At 45.4% G+C, this 25892-nt stretch overlaps 1 protein-coding gene across 2 annotated transcripts; it reads right to left on the reverse strand.

Moving 5' to 3' along the window:
• Positions 1-25892, reverse strand: COPG1 (coatomer protein complex subunit gamma 1). 2 transcript variants are annotated; one of them, XM_006091315.3, is made up of 24 exons: positions 25744-25892; positions 24762-24814; positions 24235-24315; positions 23907-23978; positions 23695-23774; positions 21688-21763; positions 21344-21436; positions 20818-20904; positions 19282-19439; positions 19054-19187; positions 17130-17197; positions 16681-16869; positions 15640-15735; positions 12781-13024; positions 12036-12111; positions 10887-10990; positions 10317-10442; positions 9937-10005; positions 6048-6190; positions 5537-5708; positions 4861-4958; positions 3372-3510; positions 2877-2975; positions 1-459 (listed from the first exon to the last, which is right to left on the reverse strand). In XM_006091315.3, the coding sequence occupies exons 1-24, from the start codon at positions 25778-25780 to the stop codon at positions 329-331; spliced, it is 2625 nt and encodes an 874-aa protein (XP_006091377.1). In that variant the 5' UTR covers positions 25781-25892; the 3' UTR covers positions 1-328. The 2 variants fall into 2 exon arrangements, with proteins under 2 accessions (XP_006091377.1, XP_023611923.1); XM_023756155.1 differs by lacking the exons at positions 23907-23978; positions 24235-24315; positions 24762-24814; positions 25744-25892 and adding an exon at positions 22418-22515.

The raw sequence follows: 25892 nt of genomic DNA on the forward strand, positions 1-25892 counted from the left end.
TTCAATAAATACATACTGATTTATTTATAGGGATAAGCTGGTTTCTTTGGGGATAAATTCAAGAGATGCAAGCATTTTATTAATTTGTGATATCCTTCCCTGGCAGGTAGGGCAGCAAGTTCTAGGATAAACTACTAAAATGATGCTTAAAAAAAAACAACAACACGTTACCCCTAACAGTCCTGGGGCAAAAGTAAAATAAAAAAACCCACCCCAATGATTCCTAACTGTTTTTGAATACAGAAGCTTAGGATGGAGTTTCCACTGGATACATGAGGAAGGTGCAACTTCTGCGTAGTGTTGGGGGCAAAGCGGGAGTAGTAGGACCTCAGCCAACAGATGCCAAGATGATGTCTACTGGCAGCTCCTCTGAACTTCTGGCTGTCACCTGCATTGTAACTGTGTCCAAAAGCAGCAGCCGGGAGCGCACAAGGATGTCATGACCACCCCGGAAGACACCTAGAAGGTGAGAGAGAAACACAGGTGTGTAAGGCAGAGGGGGCTGCAGAGGCTATGCTGAGGTGGCATTTGTAGCAACTGATCAAGGCCGGCCTCGGGTAGTGAAGTGGGTGTAGGCTTGGGACCAGGAAAACTGGACTGAAATGCCTGAGTGACACCTTGCACACATCACTTTAACCTCTCTGAGCTATAGTATCCTCAACCAGAAAATGGAGGAAATAATACTAACCATATTTTAAGTTTCTGTCAAGACCAAATGAATTAGTGGACGTATAGGGTGTACCTGGTATCACAGAGGCTCTCACATATGTTGGCTGAATCTGAGAGCACAGATGAAGGGACAGCCCCGCCATGACAAAACCGCAGAGCAGGTGTCTGCAAGACCCAGGGGACTGGGTTGCTTCACTGTGGCCGGAAACATGGGCTTGGGGCTGTCAACTGTGAGCAGGGCACTGAAGCAGAGCTACTGTTTATAAACACTCAGAAAAAAAAAAATCTCCAATTTCCTTTTGCTCATTGTTTTAGGTGTGATAATTGTATTATCCACCGCACCCCCCCCCCCCCTTAAAAAAAAGGATCATTAGAGGAACATAGTGATACGGGAAGATTTACATACATGATATATTTGTAATCTGCTTTACAATACTGGGGGAAACAATGGTAGGGATATAGATGCTATAGCTGTTGAAGCTGAAGATGAGCACATAGGTGTTCATTACACTATTCTATTTTTTTAAAAATATTTCCATGATGAATGCTTAAAATCCCATTCCTATTAGAAAATTAGACAAATAATATGAAAATGATTCACAAAACAGAAAATAAATAAATGGTACTTCACAGTTGAGAAGAAGCTTAATGTCATTCAATATACAAGAAATGTAAAATAAAACTACACCAAGCCATAACCGGTTTGGCTCAGTGGATAGAGCGTCGGCCTGTGGACTGAAGGGTCCCGGGTTCGATTCCGGTCAAGGGCATGTACCCTGGTTGCGGGCACATCCCCAGTGGGAGATGTGCAGGAGGCAGCTGATCGATGTTTCTCTCTCATCGATGTTTTTAACTTTCTATCTCTCTCCCTTCCTCTCTATAAAAAAATAAATAAAACTACACCAAGATACCATTTTCCATCCAGACTGGCACAGGTGATAAGGTTTGATAACACACTGCATCAGAGAGTGGAATGAAAGGCATACAATTTCTAGGAAAGGTAACTGGAAATATTTATCAAAATGAGAAATGCACTTTGATGTCAGTGCACACAAGCCAAATAAAGTATGTGGGTATACACATATGCATGTGTGATTATTCACTTTAGCAGTGTAATAGCAAAAGACTGGAACATTCTTTTTTTTTTTTTTAATATATTTTATTGATTTCCTACAGAGAGGAAGTGAGTGGGATAGAGAGCTAGAAACATCGACGAGAGAAACATCGATCAGCTGCCTCCTGCACACTCCCCACTGGGGATGTGCCCACAACCAAGGCACATGCCCTTGACTGGAATCGAACCTGGGACCCTTCAGTCCGCAGGCTGACGTCCATCCACCAAGCCAAACCGGTTAGGGTGGAACATTCTAAATATTCATCAATATAGGCTGGTTCTATAAAATATGGTATGTCCACACAATGGAATTCGAAGCAGCTACAAAAAAGAATGAGGATTCAGTTTGGAAAGATAAAAAAGTTCTGAAGATGGATGGCGATAACTGCACAATAATATGAATGCACTTAATGCCACTGGACTGTACACCTAAAAATGGATAAAATGGTAAATTTTATTTTGTGTAAGATTTTACCATAATCTGAAAAAGAAAATGAGAAAACTGTAATGATAGGGAAGATTTCCAAGATGCACCATTAAGTAAAAAGTAAAACCATTTGGCCCTAGCTGGTTTGGCTCAGTGGATAGAATGTCAGCCTGCACACTGAAGGGTCCCGGGTTGGATTCCAGTCAAGGGCACATGCCCGGGTTGCAGGCTTGATCCCCAGTAGGGGGCGTAGAGGAGGCAGCCGATCAATGACTATCTCTTATTATTGATGTTTCTCTCTCTCCTTTCCTCTCTGAAATCAATAAAAAAAAAAATATATAAAGTAAAACCATTTGCACATAAACATTTGAATTAAAGAGAGAAATATGTACATATTAGCTTTTATATCCATAAAATCACTGGAAGGATATACTGGTATTGTTTGTAATAGTAACAATGGTTGCCTGTTGGAAGGGAACTGGAAGACTGGCAGCAAAGGTTGGGATGCAGACTTTTCACTGCAGGTCTTTTTATTACTTTGTGAATTTTCAACACCATGAATTTTTCGTCCCTGTGATTCCAGTGGGAGCCCACAGCCCAGGCTACATGCAGTGGCATCCAGGCTACAAGATACCCAGGCCCTTCCCAACTGGAAATGCTGCTTACCGGCCAGGAGTAATGTGTGGGTGTTCTTGTTATCCGGCACTTTGTCTGACCTCTCACAAGGGTGCATTCCCAGGAATTTCACAATATTTCCCACAGCCTCTGTAGGGAGAAATGCTAGTATCATTAAGCCACATATTTTTTTTTATTTTTTAATTTCATTTTACCCATAGACTTTAAAATATTCTTATATAGCTATGTCATAACTCACTTGATTCCTTTAATTTGGGATCCCACATTTTTACTATTCCACATTATTCCACACATTGGACTAAGTGTACAAAAAGACTTTCCATTCAATACTATTTTGTATTAGTTAAGCCACGTAACTGGTCTCCCCCTTGTGCCACCACAGCTTCCCCATCCCCTACCCCTACTCCGAAGGGCTTTTAATAAAGTGGCATCTGAAATACGTGCTGCAGAGATGGCTCTGATCCCTGGGGGCAGAGGAGCAGGGAGCGAATGTGAGGAGTACTTCAACAGTAGCAAGGACTTTACCTTCAAGCGTCTTGGTGGTAGACAAGGTGAACGTTTCCTCCTTCTCAAACTCATCCCCTACCTCATCCCAGGCTGCTTCGAAGTTCAGCTTCATGACCTTTTGGATGTGATCAGCTACAGTGACTTCCAGGTCTTCCAGCTGGGGAGATGGGAGTTAAAAGTTAGGTCCACACCTCCAGTGGAGAGTCCTTGCTCCGCACTGGGCCTCTGCTCTGAACTCACTGCTCACTCTTCCTGCAACACATTGAGCAGTTACTTCCTAGGTGCTGAACACTGTGCTAGGCTCTGGGGGTACACAGCAACTTGACCAGGTACCTGTCCTCAAAGTCCTCACAGCCAAGTATTCCCCTGGAAAATGCCCTGACCCAAGTGCTCACCTGAGGGTGTTAGCTGCAAGATCAAATCCCTTTTGAAGCCTGCCTAGAATCAGTGCCTCAAAGATCCAGGGACTGTATAGGAGAGCGCACACAGAGGTCTGAGTGTCGCTCCTAATACTCAGGAGGTACTCCCCCTTTACTTCAGCTGTGTCCTCTGGGCCTGATCCATGCGTCCATCTTAGCTGTGTCCCTGAACAGGACACATAATTATCCCCCGCACATTGGACTAAGTGTACAAAAAGACTTCCCATTCATCCATCCAACAGATCTTCACTAAGCCCTATTCTTGCAGATGTTTAAGGTGTGCTTAAGTAGGACTCAGCTCCTACAGCAAAAGCAATGTCAGACCCAGCTCTTCCAGGAAGCTCACTTGGTCTCGGGCAGTTCCTGCCTACTGGGTCATTGCTGGCTCAGGAAAGGCCCTTCCTCAACAATGACTCTAAGATGATACAACACAACAGTGATGTCAGTTGTATTCCACAGTGACAGGCCCTCTAGTTATAAGGAACATCAACAATCTCCATTCCCAAACTGAGCATCATGGTCTATAATCAGGTGGTACTGAGCCACTGCTCCATGGTCAAAGCCCAGAAAGATTCCATTCTAGCTCAGAAAGGTAGAATTGGAAGGGCCGTTTCAGTGTATAAAAGGACTAGCTAGCAGATACAAACTCATCCAATTGCCCTAGAAAGCAATTTATAATATAAATGGAAAAGTCTTAAAATCATGCTTACCCTTTGACCAATTATTCTACTGCCCAGAATCTATCCTACAGAAATAATCTGAAAATTTGTATCCAAAGGGATATTTAATGCAGCATTTATAAATAGTAAAAATGTGGAATCCCAAATTAAAGGAATCAAGTGAGTTATGACATAGCTATATAAGAATATTTTAAAGTCTATGGGTAATGTTTGTTTGGACTTTGTTTTTATATTTTCCAAGTTTTTTTTACACATGAGCATGCATTTTTTTCATGTTAAAAACAGTTTCTTTCAAAGAGAGCTGTAAAGCTCAAAACAGCAAGAAAATGCTTCAAGTCTGGTTGTCAGCTTCTGGGGGGAGTTATTCTCAGCTCAGGCACAAACAGCCTCCTGACTCTAGCTTCTTACCACATATTCATCTTCATAGCCTTCATCGTCAGTCTCCCCAGTGGTGGGATCACAATCCTTTACAGTGAACTTCATCATGCAGCTGAATGTGCAGGCCACTGTGAGAAAGAAAGGCTGTGGTGAGGATGTCCCTAGTCACTACAGGGATGAGCTTCTCCATAGGGGAGGTGGCCACAGCCAGCTCTCGAGGCCTTTGCCACGTTATCAGTAGTGGCAACATGCTATCCAACCCCACAAATCTGGACAGAAGGCACCACCTTGTTGAAGGGCAGGAGAGTTAAGTCATGAGTTTGAGGAGTCCCTTTGTGGGGAAGGGAGAAGGGGAAAGCAGGCCTGGAAAAAGAAGCTGGTGGCTTCCTTGGGAATGTTTCAGTGTTTGTGCCTGTCTCTACTCTTTCATGGTATAATGTAAGGATACTGGTTTGAGGACCAGAAAGACATGGTTTTGGCCTCTTATCAGCTATTTGAACTTAGATAAGCCACTTAACCCCAGTCTGTTTCCTTCATCTATGAATGGGCCTCTATGTGGAGGAAATTTAAAGCACCCAGACTTAGCCATTCTTCTCAGGACTGAAATCAAGGAGTTGAAGCTGTAATAAGAGATAAATGGTCAGCACACTAGCTGCCCATCCCATTCTGACCCTGAGGCCAGGTTGGTATCTGGAGGGGGGCTCACCAGCTGTGGGGTCTTCCTTGGGTAGTGCCACCAGCGTGTAGCAGGTTCCAGGCTGATTGTAGGGTAGGGTCCAGGCGGGCACATAACAGAGCACCTCATAGCCCTCAGTGGGCTCCATCTGCACTGTGACATTCTCCAAGGTCTGGTCATTGAGTGTGTTTGTGCAGTCAAACTGGATTAGGAAGGAAGAAGGGGTTACTTAGACACTGCTCTAGGTCTAAGCCCTGATGCAGTAGAAAAGCCAGGAGATTCTACCTCTCACTCAGGGGCCAAGCTGACTCCCATCCCAGTCACCCTGCTTAGGTTCCTTGTCTCTATGCTGACATTCAGGAGCCAGAAAGGTTCTGGGTCAAGGGTGCAAGGGACACACCAGTTGGTGGCAGACCCAGTCATCAAGTTGGGTCCCAACCAACTCAGTATGGGGAAGCCATTACCCTTCAGGACCCATCAAATCTGGGACCACTGCATGGTCTCAGGAGGCTTTAGCAGAACCTCAGCCCTCTCTGCTCACCTGGAACACCATGTGGTGGGTGAAAGTGTGTTTGGTGCAGTGGATGACATACTCTGTCTCTGACTCAGTGAGGGCCACAGGCTCAGGCGAGGACTTGAAGAGGGGCCCCAACCCCTGGAATTCTGGCACTGCTGCCAACTGCTCTGAAAAACACAGGCCACACACACATTTACTCAGCTTCTCAATTCCCAGAATAACTTACTTGTGATGGTTTCTAATAAATGCTCATGCCCAATTCTTAAGGTCTTTCATCCTACTGATGGGTGGAGATGTACACACAACTATTTCCTATTTCCTAAATATAGTGACATATTTTCTCATCTCCCTAGCTTTGCTCAGTTGTACCACCATGAATACTCCCCTCCCCTTGGTCCCACAAAAGATCTCAGAAGCAACGAACTGACTAGGAGACCTCAATGTTCTAGGCAAAATCCATTTGGAGACCCGCCCCCCCCTCCCCCCTTCAACTTTAGAAGCTCACCAAAGATTCTTAAAAGAAGATGAAAGTAGGAAAGTACTAAGAGTATTAGATGAATGCTGTTATAGCTATGGAATCTGATCCTATACATTTGTCAGTTAAGACAAATGGCCAATAAAAAATGTTTCATTGTACACCTGAAACTAGTCTAATATTGTAGGTTAACTATAATTGAAAAATACATTAAAAAAAAAAAGATGTTTCAGATTCTGCCCTAGCTGGTTTGGCTCAGTGGATGGAGCCTCCGCCTGAGGACTAAAGGGTCCCAGGTTTGATTCCGGCCAGGGCACATGCCCGGGTTGCAGGTGGATCCCCCCAGTAGGGGGCATGCAGAAGCCAGCCAGTCAATGATGCTCTCTCATCACTGATGTTTCTCTCTCTCTCTCCCTTCCTCTCTGAAATCAATTTAAAAAAAAAAAAAAAAGATGTTTCAGATTCAGTGTTGCAGAAAACCAATCAGGGTGGTCTATGGGCATATGGTAAAGCCCAGCCCATGGACCCCACCCTGGCCTGTCCAGGTGAATGCGGCATCTGCACAGGATGCCTGCCTATGATGGCTCAAGCTGCTGCTCTCTTCCCCATTCTACATCAGAGGCAGGACTCTTCAAACTATGGTCACGGATCACCTATGTCAGAATTATCCAGGAGCTTGTTAAAAACTCTGATTCCTGCTCTGGCTGGTTTGGCTCAGTGGATGGAGCATCGGCCTGCGGACTAAAGGGTCCCAGGTTCGATTCCGGTCAGGGGCATGTGCCTTGGTTGCGGGCACATCCCCAGTGGGAGGTGTGCAGGAGGCAGCTGATCGATGTTTCTCTCTCATCGATGTTTCTAGCTCTCTAGCCCTCTCCCTTCTTCTCTGTAAAAAATCATTAAAATATATTTAAACAAAAAAAACCAACAACACTCTGATTCCTGGCCCAAATGGCGTGGCTCAAGGCTGAGCATTGACCTATGAACCAGGAGGTCATGGTTCAATTCCTGGTCGGGGTACATGCCTGGGTTGCGGACTCGATCCCCAGTGTGGGGGGTGCAGGAGGCAGCCGATCAATGATTCTCTCTCATCATTGATATTTCTATCTCTCTCTTCCTCTCTGAAATCAATAAAAATATATTAAAAAAAACAAACAAAAAAAACAAAACTCCAATTCCTGGACCCATCCCAAAAATGCTTTATCAGAATCTCTGGGTTTGAGACCCAGGAACCTGAATTTCTAGCAAGTTCCTTAACTGACAAATGTATTGGATCAGATTCCGTAGCTATAATTATATCTAATTATATTTGAAGACCACTACTCTAAGACTTCAACTTGTCTTTCCAATTTAATTGAACTCCTTAAGGACAGGAATTGTACCCTGCGGCCAGGGATCTGGTATTTTTTCCTGTACTTAGTAGGTACTCAATAGAGACAGAAAGTAGGCATTATTGTTATTATTTTGCTTCCTCCTCACCACAAAGAGTCTACAGGATTGCTTCCGTCCCCTGCAGCCTAAAAGACATTATCTAACAAATGTGCAGGCAATAGGATCCAGCCCACTGCTGGAACTTGGCAGTGGGGTATAGGGATAGGCCTTACTAGATACCCAGAAACAGTCAGCTTACATATTAGGAGGAACTTTTAGGCTATCATGATCATCAGCCACCACAATGTGTTTCTATGGGAATTCATTTCCCTGGGCCTCAAGGTTCTAGAACTGGTACTTACTACCTGGGGGATTTTGCTTCTAGCTATCAGTCAATATTTCTGAGTTTCAGTGTCTTCATCAATAAAATAGATACAATAATCTTTCTCACAGGGTTTTTGTGATGATAAATAAGACAATAAGTGTCAAGATATAGCAAAGTTTCTGTAACTTAACATGTGACTAATAAATGTTATATTTGGAAAATTATTCAAAATGGAATTGATAACTTCTAAGAGGCTTAGAAGGAATCTTCCTTGGAAGGTGTGACAGAATGATCACCCCCACCCCCAAGAGACTCACATACTAATTCCAGAACCTATGAATATGTTTTGTCACATGGTAAAAAGGACTTTGCAGATAAAATTAAGGTGGATCTTGAGATGGGGAGATAATCTTGGATTACCTGTGGGCTCAAATGTAATCACAAGGGTCCTTATGAGAGGGAGGCAGTTGGTGGCCTGAGTCAGACCGCTTTGAAGAGGCTATGCTGCTGACTTTGAAGATGGAGGAAGGGGTCACTACGAAAGGAATATAGGAGGACTCCAGAAAGTAAAAACACCTAGGAAACGATTTTCCCCTGGAGCATCCAGAGGGAGCTCAGTACTGCCAACACAAAACTCATTTTGGACTTCTGACCCTAGAACTGTATGATAACATATTTGTGTTATATTAAACCACTAAGAGTGTGGTGATTTGTGACAGCAGCATGAGGGAACTAATACAGAAGGAAATGTTTTGAGTTAGGAGTGATCCCAGCCCTGGCAGGGTACTCAGTTGGTTGGAGCGTCGTTCCATACATCAAAAGGTGGCGAGTTCGATTCCTGATCAAGGCACTTAGGGGAGGCAACTGAGCAATGTTTCCCTTTCATGTCGAGGTCTCTCTCTCTCTCTCTCTCTCTCTCTCTCTCTCTCAAGTCAATAAAATTAAAAAAAAAAAAGTGATCCCAGTTAGAGCAGAATCCTAGCTTTCCTGAATCTGAAAGGTAACATGTTGACAGGAGACAGGATTCTGAAATGGACTGGGAAAGAGGGGATTTAATGCAGTTCAACAATAACGATCTACTCTGAGGAAGGAAGGCACTGTGCTAAGTGCTGTGTATACAACCACACAGAACTATTTAAAACAGAAGAGGTAGAACAGAAGTGACCAGACAGAAGAGCTTAGGAGATCAGTGAGGGCTTCACAAAGGAAGAGGGATATGTGCTAGTCCCTGAAGGTAGGAATTCAATGGATAAAATGGTCTGGCAATTAGATACATAGCTTTGTCACTTAATGCAAGACCAGAGAAATAGATAAATACTTAAAATGTTACAACTTAGACTGAACACATCTGGAACCTAAGAAAAAGTACCCGTCTTAAAATCCCAACTGTTCTGAATCAAACATCCTGAACTGGCCTGGGTTCCAGCCGTTTGAGGCTTCAGAACCAAGGCTGAGAGGCAGCTCTAAGCCAGTTTTATTTGGATCTTAATGTCAGCTCCTTCATCTGTTTGCTGTGCAACCTTGGGGAATTTCTCTCTCCGAACTTCCAATTCCTCAGATTCCAAGTGGACCTAATATCCTCCACATGAGGATCAAATGTACTGTGAAAATACTCTCAGGGCTCAGCATCGGGACAGGCCCAATAAACAACAGTTCTTACTCTGAATTCCCGGAGGAGGACAACTACTCCAAAGCTGAGGAGACTGAGCCCTGCTCCTAAGAGCCCACCGAGTACTGTTACTCACCCTGGAAGATCTCCTGTCGGGTAGCTGCCACTTTCTCAGGCTGCTTAACTGCTGTGATGGGGGTGTTCTCTGCAGGAGCAAATACAATGGTGATCAACAACTCCACTAATGGGGCACTGTGGTGTTGAGCACAGTGCTGTTATTTAGAGATTACAATTTTCTGAGAGTGTAGTATTAAACATGTGAGAAAGAGAGCAAGTGTGTGTGTATGTGTGTGCGTGTGTGTCCATTTCCTGGAGCCAGACACAAAAAGGATTATTCCCTCCTCCCAGCACAACCCCATCCATCCTGGTTAGGTTTAGTGGCTTCATGGCCAATGCAGACCCTCCAATGAAGGCCTGAACCTCAGGGCCTCTGAAAGGAGTACAGGTGTTACTTACCTGTTCTTTGCTCTGCCATGGGTGCGGTGGCCAGGGGCACAGACTTGAGGTCAAAAGGTTTTTCTGATGGTTCTAGAGTATACTGCTGTAGAGCCCTCTCCAAACCAGGGATGGACACGGTCAAACCTAGAAGCCAGTGAGAGAGAGGTCACTCTGCTTAGAAGGAATGACAGAATGAGCACCAGGAATCCCCCATGGAAAACAGGCCCTGGGATCGAGGTTGTATGACCCTGAGAAAGCCACTTAACTCTCTGAGCCTCTACTTCTTCATCCAAACCCTCCTTGATAGGATTGGTGTAGGGAATAAATATACATACAGCAGGGACTGGTAAACAATAAAGCACTATACAAACTGTTTTTTAAATTAATGACTAGTGTTTCAATTCACTGGGCTGTTTCCACTCACGGTGGGTAAACCACATGACCCAGGTCTACTGGGCTCAGAGGCATGCCATGAAGTTGCCATGGAAGTTTAGGAAATTCGTGCCTCAGATTATCCCTGCTCAGTCAGAGTAATGAAAAGGGTCACATCTCTGGGAGGGGGTCAAATACAGAGCAGGAAAGGCTCACCATTTAGGATGTAGCTCGCATTGAGGGCCTTCTGCTTCTGCTCCAGGACATTGAGATAGAAGGTGGCTCGGTCCCTGACTTCATTGTCATCATCCATCACACACCTGCAGCCAGAACACAAGGCACTTCTGAATAAGGGGTGACAGGATGGGTACTGAAAGCTTCATCACAGAGTGGTGAGAGGAAGCCGGTCTCTTCAAGCTCTGAGAGCACAGTCCCAGATGTGGTATCTAGCCATCAAAGCCATGAAGGGACCCATAAAACTCTAACTAATTATCAGGGGGTGACCATATTCATTGTCCCTGGATTCTCTCCCAAAAGCCAACCCAGGAGGGAGGCAATGAATCTCCTGTATTCAAGAGCATATGTCAAAAAAAAAAAAAATTAGTATGACCCTGTAATTTCACTCCTAGTTATATCCTCAAGAGAACTGAAAACATATGTCCACACAAAAATTTGTATAGGAATGTTCATGGGAGCATTATTCACAGGAGACAAAAAGTAGAAACAACTCAGATGTCCATGAACTGATGAATGGATAAATAAAATGTGGTATAGCCAAAACAATGAAATATTAGTCAATAAAAAGGAATGAAGTACTGGTCTATCCTGCAACATGGATGAAGCTTGAAAACATTTGAAGAGCCCAGACACATAAAAGACCACAAATTGTATGATAGCATTTATATGAAATATCCGGAATAGGCACATGCATAGATATAGAGAGTAGATTAGTGGTTGTCTAGGGCTGATGGTGGTGGGGGTGTTAGAGGAAGTGGAGAATGATAACTAATGGATACAGGATTTACTTTTGGGGGATAATCTTTTTAAACTTAAATTGTGGTGATGGTTATACAACTCTGTGAATAAAAACCATCATATTACACGTTTTTAATGGGTAAATTATAAGGTTCACAAATTATATCTCGTAAAGTTCTTTTTTTAATAACTCAAATGAACAATGCTCACATCTGGGTGAAGGCATTTTTGTATATTGTTTTTCATGCTCTTCTATGCCATCTATTTTCCCCTACAATCCATAGTTGTATAATTTACCACCCCTCCCCTTTACAGTTAAAGAGACCAAGGAAAGTTGCCTGAGCCTGAGGGAACTCTGTCATCCATCAGGGCCCTTAGGCACAGACTCACCTCTTCAGCAACACCAAGATACTGGGTAACATCTCTTCATTCTGGGCTCCAAACTTGGCCAGAGCACTCACAGCACCTGTGTTTACAAAGCACATAAAGTAAACCTGATACACCAGAGCCAACACAAGTGGCTCTGGGGGAATCTTTGCACCACCCAGCCTCAATTTCCTCATCTATTTCATCGAGAAGCCAGTCCCAATCCAGGGTTCCAGGAGCCATTTTCAGCATTAACTATGATGAGGCCCCAAGAGCTGGCCAATGTCAGGCTTCTCAGCTTATGTATCCAAATAACCTAATTCAGTTAAGCACTAGATTAACATCAATGAGAAAATGAACTATTACTTCATGATTACCAATTGCTAAAAGAGAAAAATCTATCCAGTGGGCACGAGGAGAAAAAAGCAGTAAACTAAAATGAATAATATAATGATTGCACAATAAACTGCACTTATTTAAAAGAGGAATTTTATGGTATGTGAATTATATCTCAAAGCTATTGTTAGAAAAAAGAAATAAAGTTAAACACGAATATAAAGTGAAAAAAATCAATAAAACAAATAGATTAAGAACCATTCAACTAGATGACCTCTAAACATCTAAGGTCCTTCTACAATATTATAAAAAACTGAGTTTGTGAGCCAAAAACACCAAGTGCCCTGTCCCCATTGGGGGCTCAGGTCCCTTTGTAAGACCTTTGTAAGAGCAGTCTACTTAAGACAAGCTGAGAGTCAAAGTTCAGACCTACCTGCCCGGACCTCCTCATGCTCCAAGACCACGCGGTTATAGATAAAGCGAATGTACTTGGAGGGGTTGTTGGTCTTGGGCCCCTCCTGGCCCAGGAGATGTAGGATGCGGGTGGCCAACACAGTGAATTCGCAGTCCTCGATGAATTCACACAGGTGTGACAGTCCTGTCTCCTTGCTCTCTGAGTTCTCCTCAATGATGCTGATGATGCAGTCCACAATGGCCCGCTTATACTCAAAGCCACCCTGCAGTGGGAGGGGTCAAGATGATCAAGGAGGCTGCTGGCTCCAGAATCCTGTGAGGCTCAGAGCCTAACCAGGATCAAAAACAGAATCTTTTTGTGTAAAACAAAAGACCTGGACTGAATGTTTGCTGGGGCCTTTCCAGTTCTAACTGTATTTGGTTTAGTTGAAACATGTTGAGTCTTACTTTCTTCCTAACTTTGACATAAAAGGTAAAATGGGTGGTACAGATGCTATGGCAAACAGTATGGTGGTTCCTCAAAAAAATTAAAGAAAACAGACTTACCATACTATCCCAGTTCCACTTCTGGGCATTTACCCAAAATAACTGAAAGCAGGGTCTTGAAGAAATGTTTGTATACCCATGTTCATAGCAGCATTAATTACAATAGCCAAGAGGTAGAAGCAATCTTGGCGTCCATTGACAGATGACATGAATAAAAAAATGTGGTCTATATATACAATGGAATATTACTCAGCCTTAAAAAGTAAGAAAATTCTAGCCCTGGCCAGGGAGCTCAGTTGGTTAGAGCATCATCCCAATATGCCAAGGTTGAGGGTTGGATCCCCAGTCAGGGCACATACAAGATCAACCAATGAATGCATAAATGAGTGGAACAACAAATCGATGTTTCTCTCTCTCCCTCTCTCTAATCAATAATTTTTTTAAAAAAAAGATATGTCTTTAAAAAAAACAAAGACAATTCTGACACATGCTACAATGTGGTATAACCTTGAGGACATTATGCTCAATGAAATAAGCCAGTCACAAAATGACAAATATTACTTGATTCCAGTTATATGAAGTCAAATTCATAGAGAAAGTAGAATGGTGGTTGCCAGAGGCTGGGGGGCAGAAAATGAGGCGTTGCTATTTAATGGGTATAGAGTTTCAGTTTTACAAGATGAAAAAGAGATGTTGCACAACAATTTGAATATATTTAATACTGATCTGTACACTTAAAAACAGTTAAGATAGTAAATTTTGTCATGCATAGTTCAACCACAATTTTTTAAAAAAAGGCAAAATGGGGCAATGGAGAATCAGAAGATCCTTGATCAAATCTATGTTCTGCTACTTACAGACTTTAATGACAAAGATGGCAAATGAGATGCCTACAGATGCCAGGAATGCAACCAGGCAACATGAAGCAGACTAAATGGAAACGGAGGGGCAAAGGACGGTGCCTGTCCCATCTAAAAAAGGAAATCACCACTCAGCCTCGCATTACTGCCAGATCTGACAAGTTTTTTGGGCGAAACTGGAAATCTGTTATGGTGGTGGTGGCAGTGTTTTCCTGATTTTTTAATAACGGCTACTCATCTGAAATGTTTAAAACTTTTACAATCTAAGTAAAACTTACTTGTGGATCAAATCAGGCCCCTGTTCTCAGATTAGTTTGTTTATGGCTGTGAGCCACTTACCTTCCCTGAGCCTCACACTCCTCCATAATAAGGATCATTAGTGTGTTTACCTCACAGTTATTTTGAAGAATAAGTAAAATGCATTTGTACAGTTCAATAAGATTGTCATATGAGTAGGTACTCTGTAAACCTTCAAGCACTATTTTCGTTATCACCTCTATAGCTAGTCCGTCAGCCTGGTGGGCAGCAAGCTAAGAGTAGGTGCATCCAGGCTGTGCTGCCAGCTGCTCTAACTGAGAATGACAAGCCTCTCTGCAGAAAGCTAGAAACAGACTCATTTCTAGAAGACAAGGTCTCCCTGTCTAAGTGCTGCAACCTGATGAGTGAAGGTCTTACACTCAACTTCATATGGACCCATGAATTTTTCTAGGAAAAGGGAGATCCGGGAGAAAATCATGGGCTTTTTAGTCAGACAGATCGGGGCTTAGACATGTATTGGTCAAGTGACCACAGGCAGGTTACTTCACTTCTCTGAGTCAAATCCCTGATTTTTAAAGGGAGAAAATTATGTCCATGGACAAGGCCTGTTAAGAGGATCACAAGACTGTGCACACTGTGTAGTGTCTCCAAAGTGCTGGGTCCATTAGCTAACGGCTCCCTAGGCGTTAGTGCTCTCCTCCCTTCCAATACCTTTGGGAACCCCAAAGACACCCAAGGCAACGGCTCCTCTACTGCCTCGGTCCAAGGGCCACTCTGGGGCTGGGGAAAGGAGCACCAAATATCTGGGGACCAAATCTACTCCACAAACACTCTGCTTCTGCTCCTCTGAATTAACTGTCTTTGCTGAGACATCCAAGAAAGGTGGGGTAAGTAAATCACTAATTCATGTCAGAACGAAGAGAACAAATGTCACAATATTAGCATAGGTTTCACAAAAAACCACCCCATGAAGTTCCTGGAATGGTCCAGAATGCTTCTACACTGGCTACCAGTAGAAAACACATTTTCCCATTATATGCACAAGCATTGCCTCAGGGCATCTACTGTTTAAAGTCAGGGTACTGAGTCTTTATAGTTATTACTGTAATTACTAGTAATTGCTACACGTTTATCGAGTTTAAAGGGCCACAGGAACCAGGAAATCTACCCAGTTAACAGTTTGATCTGGGTTCACCCAAATGACATGGAGGCAGCAGCCAAGTTGCTCCCAGCACCAGGAGCCCTGGCATGCCCTGCATGCGTCCTACTCTTACCTCTTCCCGCAGCATGGAAAACAGGAAGTTCATGAGGACAGCATGTTTGCGAGGATACTTCTGACACAGGGCACTGATGGCCTGGACGACTACCACCTGAGTCAAACAGACATGCATAAGCAGAAGCCTCCTGCCACCAGGGTGGAGTTACTTAGTTCACTAATTGCTAATGAAGTCCTTCCTTAAGCAAGGCCAGACCTGGGATGTGACACAGGGCAGGGAAACAGGAACTCCATCCCCCACCCACCCTCAGAGAACATGCAATCCCTGAACCCATCCAGGGCAGGATAGCAGGCAGAACAGTCCCAACAGTCCCAGACCCATACACAGGAGCCCAAACTCTGCTTTGCTACTCAGACCTCATGGTAAGTCTATGAGCCCCCTCTCCATCTCACTTGTCCTGCTTCTCTTCCTACTGCCTCCTCACCCCCATTCCTTTGAGATTCCCCCAATCAGCTTTTCTGATTCCTCTTTGGGTATTCTGTCTCCTCTCCTCTTCTCTTCTCTCATAATCCCTTCAGCAATCTTATCTCCTCCCATAGTTTTAACTACATCTTCTATGCCACTGACTCTCAGATCTTTGTCTCTTGTCTGAGCTCAGTGTTTCTAAATGTCTACCAGATAACTCCACCTGGTGCCCACAACCACAACATGTCTGCAGTAACCACCACTACCTTCTCCTTCCTTCATCCAAGACATAACTTTCTCCCTCCTTCCCCAAACCAATCAATGGCCCCACCATCAACCCAAACTGGAAAAGAGCATCATCCTTGACAGCATTTACTCCCTCGGTCCTCACACAATGTCTTGTCAACTGGCTATACAAAGAAACAGTGTAGACAAACACCAGAGGCAGGACTGTGTGCATCTCCCAAGGCCAAACCCCGTGAAGGGTTATGTACCAGCCTTCTCCACTGAATCCTCAAGCCTGAACATTCCCTCAGGTCAATCCTGGCCCAGTGGCTAGGGAACATGGAGTGGGAACACAGAGCATCTTCCTGATTCTGGGGACTGTGGGTGTTCCCTAGGTGCCCTGGGTACCTTGAATTCATCTGAGATCTCTGACATGAAAGAGGAGATCTGCTTCATGAGGCGGTCGATGCTGCTCTCGCTGCCAGTCTTGAGCAGAGTGGTGATGGCTAGCGTGGCGATGCTGCGATTCGAATCTGTGACAAGGTTCTCTAGGTCTAGATTACAGGCTGTCACTGCTGACGGATGCTTCATGGCAACCTATTTTGGGAGGAAAGATAAAGAGGACAAGGACAAGAGATTAAAAAAAATAGGACTTGTCATCCCACTGGATGGGTTTGGTCTGGTCACAGCTCATTTGGATGAACTCATGTCACCATCTGGTAGAAAGTGACTGTGACCAGGGCTACATACATCCAGGTAAGGTCAGGGACATGGAAATACCTCCCGCTGGATCAGGTTACCGCCCGTGACCCTCTCAGAAGGCCAGGTCCCCCCTTCTGCCCGTCTTAGACCCGTACCTTATTGAGGGTACGGACAGCGGCATAGCGGAGAGCGGCCTTGGGTGAGCTGCAGAAAAGCTGGAGCACTGTGGGGAGACAGATGCCATATGTCAGGCTGCTCTCACTGCTAGACAGCTGGAAAAATCCAGGTAGGCCTCCAGGAGAGGGCAGGAATAGGGCATCGAGGGCATGCAAGGGCTCTGAGGCTGTTCAAACCCAAACCCTCTGCTTCAGCTCATTTCCCTGCTGGCACCCCCACCTCAACCAAGGAAGCGAGTTCTCTCCCTGGGTACTTGAGCCATGAGCACAGAGGCCTTACTATGCACTCGAGAGCCCAATGGATCCCGTGAATGATGAGAGTGGCTGTTTACTGAGCACCTGCTGTGTGCCAGGCACTGTGCTGGGGAACTGCCATGCCTTGTCTTATTGATTCCCCACAACCTTATGAAGCAGCTATGGTTATCCCCATTTAACAGTAAGGAGGCTGAGGCACAAAGGGATAAAGCAACTAAAGTAACTCTAGGTTAGCAGTAAGCAAATGGCAGAACCAGGACTGAAATCGAGGACTGCCTGCACCTGAATGAAGTCTGAGCTGTGGACCCCTGTGAAGTAGAACTCCATTCCTTTCTCCTGAAGCACATACTGAACTTCCTCACTCCTGGCTTAAACAACGGTCTTGGTTCCTCTACTAGCAGGTGCATGTCAGGCAGCATATCCCTTCCTGTGCCTTAGTTGTCAGGAAGCTCAGGGCTCAATTCTGCACTCGAAGTAGTAGTAAATATGACTGCTGTTTTCTGAGGTAACCATGTTCTTTTCTATTACTTGGCTTTATTTTGAAGGCTCTATCCTATTTATGTGTTTCATTATTCTGGAAATATGAGGAATACAATAAGAATGAATGAATGAATACTTAAATCAGTGAATAACTTCCTTTGGTTCTTCTATTTTCATCTCCAAGAAGAAAGAGACTTCTCTCTCCAAACATGAACCCCAACTCTCTGCCTGGCCAGGTTATAACATTATTATGGCGATTAGAAAAACAGGTCCATTCATTCTAAAAAGGCTGCACTCAAACTCTCCTGCCATAACATCTTGACTTTCATTGGGTTCGTCCTTCTAGAACACTCTCCCCCTCTCTGAATCTGTGTTTAGCAATCCTAGCAACATCTCCTTTTCTAAACTCTTAATATACCAACTTTCCAGTACCAACTACTTCGCACATCACATGTGCATTATTATATACAGTGAGATCGCAACACCTAGCACTGGGACCTGTAAAAATAAAGCAATGACCAATTCAAGGCAGGTGGATTCTCCTTAATAACAGCAAAGAACACTTTCCCTGTGGTCACCATGGTGCTAAGCACTTTTCCAAGCCATTTGTATAGATCACACAAATTTACTGCCTACTGTAATCTTATGTAACAGGCACAATTACTACCCACATTCCAGAGAAGATGAAGCATGGAGAAGACGGATGACTTGCCCAGGCTCACTCAGTTGCTAAGGGGCACAGCCACTTAGTAGCTATCAGGCCCTGCCCTCTGAATTGCTTTCTCCTTTACCTGAGACAGCTCAGCACTTAGGAAGTATGCACTGATTTCATAATTCCTGGTTTCCTCCACCAGGCCCTCTTGCATGGCTAGCCAGCCCAACAGGTGCAGAGCAGATTTGAACCTCACCTATGGCACTTACCAGAGCCCCAGTCTCTTTAGTGGTAAGATGGAACTAAATGCACACCATCCCCCAAAGATAACACATGTGAGAGGCCCCAGTAGAGTACCCAGCACAGAGCAGGTGCTTACTGGGTACTAATTCCTTTTCTTAACATTAGACTGTGGCCTATTCAAGGGCATTTTCTTTCTTCCCCTGACCCCCAGCCCAGGGCCTAGTTCCCAGCAGGTACAAATGTGTGAAGCGGAGTGAAGGAATGCCTGGTAACCTGACACAGCTGGGGCCAGCTCTTTGGCACTGCAGCCTGGCAGATTGACAATGGCCGAGGCAGCCTCGTAGACCACCATCTCATGCTTGTTGCGTAAGCAGCTCTCGATGAAGTCAAACAGTGGGCTGTCACGGCTACAAAAGAACATAGGCAGTAAGGAGTTGGAAATGGCCCAGCACGGTAGGTTTAATGAGGCATCATCTAGTGAGGGGAGACAAGAGCCATTACCTGCTATCCTCCTCCTCCAGCTGCTTGCTGGCCACCCGGATCATCATGCAGTAGGCAAAGGGAGACTTGAGGCCGTGCCGTGTGAACTTGCTAATCATTTTACTGACAGCCAGGCGGTCATTCTTACGTACATGGTATAGGAGCCCCAGTGCGTGGTACTAGAGGACAGAAGATAGCAGCTGAGTACAAACATGTGAAGCCTAGGTCTACGAGTGTGTGGCCTGGGGCAGGCCACTGCATCTCTCTGGGCTTCTGCCTTCTCATTTTTAAAATGGGCATCATAATGGCTGTGACAAGTCCTCCAAATGGTCTGTATAGATACTCCTGACACAGTGTATATGAGTATATCTGTAGTCACTGTTCCTGGCCCCGGTTCTGGCCAGGGCTCTGACAGGCATCATTGAGTACAGATGTGAAGGGGACAACAGACACCACAGAGGTGAAAGAATGGGAAGAAACCCAGTGTCTTTACATGGAGGAGGGAGCTGGGCCCTGAGCATGGACATAGGTAGGTAAGTAGGAAGATATTCTTAGACCAATGACTTCCCAAGGACTAATGGCTGGTACTGGCAACGATCTAGAGGACCTGAAATCCAGGGATTCCATTCTAGAGATGTATGGTGTACAAAGTTATTTCCTATCCCTTCTGCTCTTTTCTGTTTCCTTATCAGAGAGGCGTTCAAGCGCTAAGAAGCTTCTCTGACCCTGGGAGATGAGAATCAGTGCAAAGGGTGAAGAGAAAGAGAAGAGGAAAATACATAGAGACTGTACAGGTATGCACCAGATGTGTCAGATATATGCACCAGATGTGTCAGATATTTATAGATGTTGTCTCATTTTATCCTAACAGCTTAGTGAGGCAGAAATTTTCATTTCCATTTTAGATCAAAGGACTCCCTGGCCTCAAAGGACTCCCTGGCCTACATCACTAAAGAAGAGTTAAGTAGCCCTGGCCGGTTTGGCTCAGTGGATAGAACGTCGGCCTGAGGACTGAAGGGTTCCAGGTTCGATTCTGGTCAAGGGCATGTATCTTGGTTGCGGGCACATCCCCACTGGGAGGCGTGCAGGAGGCAACTGATCGATCTCTCTCATCGATGTTTCTAACTCTCTATCCCTCTCCCTTCTTCTCTGTAAAAAATCAATAATATATATATATATATATATATATATATATATATATTTTTTTTTTTTAAAGAAGAGTTACGTAGACAACAGTCCCACGAAGATATTTCTATGCATCACTGACAAACCCAGGTGGCAAAGGCCCTCTGCCTGCCTGGGCCAGGTTTGCTACAGTTCATACCCCAAAACTTTATCAAAATACTTGAATATTTTGGCACCAGGTGGTAAGCAATCTCTAACCCAAGCCCCCCTCTACAAAACCCCTCAAATCTCCCCATAATCCAGTGACAAAAGGATTAAATCCTGCTCTGGCTAGGGGCCACCAGGATGTCTGTGGTGACAGTCCATTCTGACTGGCCAGTGCCATGCCATCGGCCTAAATAATTTAAAGCCACTGCTCCGCTCACACCTCACCTGGACCATGATGTTATCACTTGATGCCGCCTCCTGGGCCTCATTCACCCAGCGCTTGACCACGTCAAAGCTGCACTTCAACAGGTGCTGTGGGCAAAGGGGCACATGAAGGGGCAGGAAGTCAAGAGGCTCTCCCGTCACATCTGCTGGGCCTGGCTTACAGTTCAGCCGGGCCTTGGTTCTTCCCTCAGACAAAGCCCAGGACGTCTCCATTGTCTTGGTCTTCTGAGATGGTGCACAAGCATAGGACAGCTCCCACCCTCACTCTCCCAGGCTTTAACTCCTATAATAGGTCACCCCAAAGGATGGACCAGGCTCTTCAACTGGCCCCTCCTCAATCAACCCAGAATTCCCTGGCACTTTTCACTAAGAAGGTAAGTGGGACTTTCAGATGGGGGGATACAGAAGCACTTTTTATTATCTATTGGAAAGCAATTCTAATATTTTCTTTAGAATATATCCTGCCCCCCCCCCCCAACCCCAACCCAACCCCTGACCCTGCAGGGTCCCGGATGCAGTTACACACCAGAGAAGACACCAGGGCAGAGCTGGAGACACTGGGCACCTTGTCCACGATAGCCTGTTTCATGTAGCGCTCGATAGCCTGCAGCATGGTGCTCTGCGGGGACAAGGAGTGGGGCAGGAGGGACCCAATCAATCCTTAGTCACCTTCAGGAGTGCAGGTGACAGGGTGTGGAGAAATGAGGCGAGGAGGAAGCAAACATGTTTCCTATGCACTCCAACCCTCATCATCTGGCTCAGTGCTTTGCCCAAGAGGCAGGGACAACCTAAAGCATGCAAAGGATGAAACTGAACCTTGACTGAAAAGCAGGGAAAGGACAGATGGCTGGAGAGTGGCAGCAGACTCACATCCGTGATCTGGCAGAGGGCTCGCACGGCTGGGCCTCGGTAGTTGTCTTCTTTCCCAGTCATGTCCTTTGTCAGGCTGCAGGGGGAGAAGGCAGAAAACTCAAAACTGACCAGATCACTCCCCTGCTTTTACTAAAACATTTCCGAGGCTTCCAACTGCCATTACCATCAAGCATAAACTCTTAACAAAAAAGTCCCCAAATAGGCCATGTGATCTCTCCACTCCAGGCATTTGTGTATGCTGTTTCCTTAGCCTGGAAAACTCCTCACCCCATCACCTCCACCTCTTCTATGTCTTATTCCTCCTTCAGGACTCTGTTCAGTTCTTCTAGGAGGCCTTTCCTGACCCAAATTCAAAGCGGGTGCCTTTATGGTCTGCTCTCACAGCCTATCATATGTCCCATATTATATCCTATCTGAACAACCTGACTGCCTGGTTATTTCTCTGTGAATTCTCTGAGTGCAGAGGCCATGTCTGTCTTGTTTGCTGCTCCAGTCCCAGAGCTAATCACAGGGGCTGATAGACAGTCAATAGATATTTTCTAAATGAACCCTCAAATAAATATATGACATCCCCTTCTATACCCTCCCAAAAAAACTATGACAAGAATAAATAAGAGAACTGAGCCTTAGATCTTAAGGGCAGGGATATACCTTAGTCACATCTGTCCCCTGTATCACTCAGCCTAATGTAGAAACCAGTACTTAATAAGGAAGCCTATTTGTATACCTCTTGTATTCTCTATGTCCACTTTTCTTGTGTTCTCTCTTGGTACTCACTACAGTCATTGTGAGAGTTCCAGGTTGGCTCAGGTGACTAAGAGAAATCTAAGGGAAGGAAGAGTTTGTGCCCGAGCTAAGGCCAGAGAATTAAAAGGGAAACAGCATACTCTGGAGTCTGCCATGGGGTGGGCAGCAGTAAATGAAGGATAAAGGAATCAGAAGATGAAAGGGCCCTGACCGGTTTGGCTCAGTGGATAGAGCATCGGCCTGTGGACTGAAGGGTCTTGGGTTCGATTCCAGTCAAGTGCATGTACCTGGGTTGCAAGCACATCCCCAGCAGGAGGCATGCAGGAGGCAGCTGATCGATGTTTCTCTCTCATTGATGTTTCTAACTCTCTATCCCTCTCTCTTCCTCTCTATAAAAAATCAATAAAATATATTTTTTTTTAAAAAGAAGATGAAAGGGCGCCTAAAAGTATGTCAATCAAAAGTTTCACTGTCTGTCTGCCCTAGCCAGTTTGGCTCAGTGGATAGAGCGTCGGCCTATGAACTGAAAGGTCCCAGGTTCGATTCCAGTCAAGGGCACATACCTGTGCTTCGGGCTCGATCCCCAGTAGGGGGGCGTGCAGGAGGCAGCCAATCAATGATTCTCTCTCATCATTGATGTTTCTATCTCTCCCTCTCCCTTCCTCTCAAATCAATAAAAATATATTAAAAAAAAAAAAAAGTTTCACTGTCTAGCCCTAGCTGGTTTGTCTCAGTGGTTAGAGCGTCTGCCTATGGACCGAAAGGTACTGGGTTCGATTTCAGTCAAGGGCACATGCCTGGGCTTTTGGGCTCAATCCCCAGTAGGGGCCGTGCAGGAGGCAACCAATCAATGATTCTCTCTCATCATTGATGTCTCTCACTCTCTATCTCTCTCCTTTCCTCTCTGAAATCAATAAAAATATATGTATTTTTAAAAAGTTTCATTGTCTAGTATATATGAGAAAAAATGGTCTCTGTATCAATAGAACCCGTCAGCCCTAACCGGTTTGGCTCAGTGGATAGAGCGTCGGCCTGCAGACTGAAAGGTCCCAGGTTCGATTCTGGTCAAGGGCATGTACCTTGGTTGCAGGCACATCCCCAGTGGGGAGTGTGCAGGAGGCAGCTAGTTGATGTTTCTCTCTCATCGATGTTTCTAGCTCTTTATCCCTCTCCGTTCCTCTCTGTAAAAAATCAATAAAATATATTTTAAAAAAAATAGAACCCGTCAGAGGAACCATCCACAGACCCAAGACTTACCTACTGGTGACGATGATGACATCCTCTGCAATGCTAGACATCTCTTTGATGGTCAAGTAGCACATTCGACGAAGGGTGGGCTGGGAAAGAGATGGAAAGAGCCCTATGACTCCTAGCCCAGCATGAGGGCCAGCGTTAGAAAAAGAAAAGTCCAGACTACACAAAACTCCAGGCTTTCCCCTCTCAAGGAAAGCTGGGGTTGTGGCACTTACATCGTTGGACTGAAAGAGCTTGGTCATGGCGAAAAAGGCCTCGGTTGCTTCAGTGGTCCCCAGGTGCTCCCCCTGTTTTAATCAAAAAAGTATCAGCTTGGGATGGAGGAGCCAAAGGCTCTTGCAGCTGGATCAGCCCAGGCCAAGTCCTCAGAGCCCTCAGAGGCTCCATCAAAGGCAACACATCAGAATTGGATGCTGAGGGGATCCAGAGCTGGGCCATTGGCTACAACCACTCATGGGCTGTTGAAGAGCCTAAGGGCTATTGGACTTAAGTACCCCAACATCTCCCAACACTGTTTTCTCCACCTCTAAGCCTCCCCGTTACCTGATTTATGAGGTAAAGGATCTTGGTGAGAATGTGGGCACATTTCCGAGGGTTGATGGGAGTTTCATTAAATACACGGGCCTAAGAAGAAGTGACCAAGGATATTACTTTCTAGTCCAGTATATTTCCTTCCATTTCCCATCAAGCACATTCAAAGGCTGAGAAGTCCCAGAGTCAATAAATACAGTTGCTTAGATAAGCTTATTTTCAATAGGAAAGAGTTTTGGCTTTTATATCTTTAATTCGTCTAGTAACAACTCCTGAAATCTTCCTTAATTTCAACATTAGTTAGGAATATACTCACTTATTGACGAACAGGTAGTAGTAAATGCTTGTTAAATAGAAAGAGAAATGCAGAACAACAAAAATGTAAGCATATTGAACTCTCTCCAGGAAGAAGTTTTCCTGTCTTTCCAGGAACAAGTTTCTCCCCTATTGGCTCTTTAAACCAGCACTTTGAATGTGCTCGAATATCAATCCAATCCATCTGAACATGATGCTCAAAGAGCGGAACAAATGACACTTGCCTCCTGGAGCACTGCACTCTTCTCAAGGTGCTGGAATGGGTTGGAACCTCCACCTAGATCAGAGAACAGAGAAGACTGAGCACAAGCCGTGACCCTGAATTTCAAAACTCTCCCATAGAGAAGGGACATATGACCCTACTGTCTACCTAGTCAAGTCCAAACTCCTACGAATGGCAATCAAAGCCCTACAACCTGCACGTAAATCATACCACCCTCCTGCAAGGGTTGCCCTGTACCACTCAGTCACTCAGCTGCCCTGGCACAGTTGCCCTGTGTCTCTCACAGTGTCTCGTCTCTCATTCATTAATGCAAAAGGTGCTTAACTGACCCCTACTGTGTGTGAGGACCACCATCTCCCAGTGACTAGGGTGTCTTCACAGGAGATGTCACGTTTGTAATTAACTACATGTTTTATTATTGTTTGGTTTCTGTCTCTCGCCTCCGTGATGCCTGTGACCATTCTAACATTCCCAGCAGAGGCAGCAAGTGTCTCACTTCCACTGCAGTGTCTGGACACAGTTAAGTGCCTGGCCTGCAGTAAGTGCTCAAGATGTTCGCTGAACAAATGAATGAGTCCGGCTTCTTAGCCGCAGGACACTGGCCCCACAGATAACGCCCCCGTTCACCAGCACCAACTTAGTGCTGGCGAATCCCAAGAGATCGGACGGGAAAAGGGACAAAAGAGCATCTGCTACTCCCCTGACAGATGTGGAAACTGGGGCCCAGAGAGGCGCGTGACCCGCCCAAGGTCACCCAGCGAACAGCGGTCCGATCTAACGAACGCGGGGCAATGGAGCATGCGCTGGCTCTCCGACGCTCGCCATTGACCAGTTGTGGACCTTTGCACGAACCCCTGCCCCCCATGGGGCCTCGGCCTCGGGTCAGACAGAAGCCCCGAAGGAGGGCTCCCAGGGAGGATGCTGAGAGCCTACGCGATGGTCCAGCTTTCCTCAGGCCTAGCTTCAGGCCTGGGCCCCCTCACCCGATTCCTCGTCTTTCTTGTCGAATTTCTTCAGCATGGTGGCGCCGGAGGGGGCGCAAAGCAGTAACCTGGTGCTGGACCGGCGCGGCGACCAGCGGTGCTCCGATGGCGTTTTCACACAGCACTTCCGCCGGCCACGTAGCCCTGCG

Source organism: Myotis lucifugus, unplaced genomic scaffold (assembly GCF_000147115.1).
Source record: "Myotis lucifugus unplaced genomic scaffold, Myoluc2.0 scaffold_90, whole genome shotgun sequence".
In the NCBI taxonomy this organism is placed as follows: domain Eukaryota; kingdom Metazoa; phylum Chordata; class Mammalia; order Chiroptera; family Vespertilionidae; genus Myotis; species Myotis lucifugus.

Excerpts from the sequence above, each read along its gene's own strand:
- COPG1 (XM_006091315.3), bottom strand. The coding sequence starts at position 25,780 with ATGCTGAAGAAATTCGACAAGAAAGACGAGGAATCGG. Across the intron at positions 12,112-12,780 it reads GCATGAGGAGGTCCGGGCAG|GTGCTGTGAGTGCTCTGGCC; the intron begins GTAGGTCTGAAC and ends TTGTAAACACAG. Across the intron at positions 6,191-9,936 it reads CCGACAGGAGATCTTCCAGG|AGCAGTTGGCAGCAGTGCCA; the intron begins GTGAGTAACAGT and ends TGTGTTTTTCAG.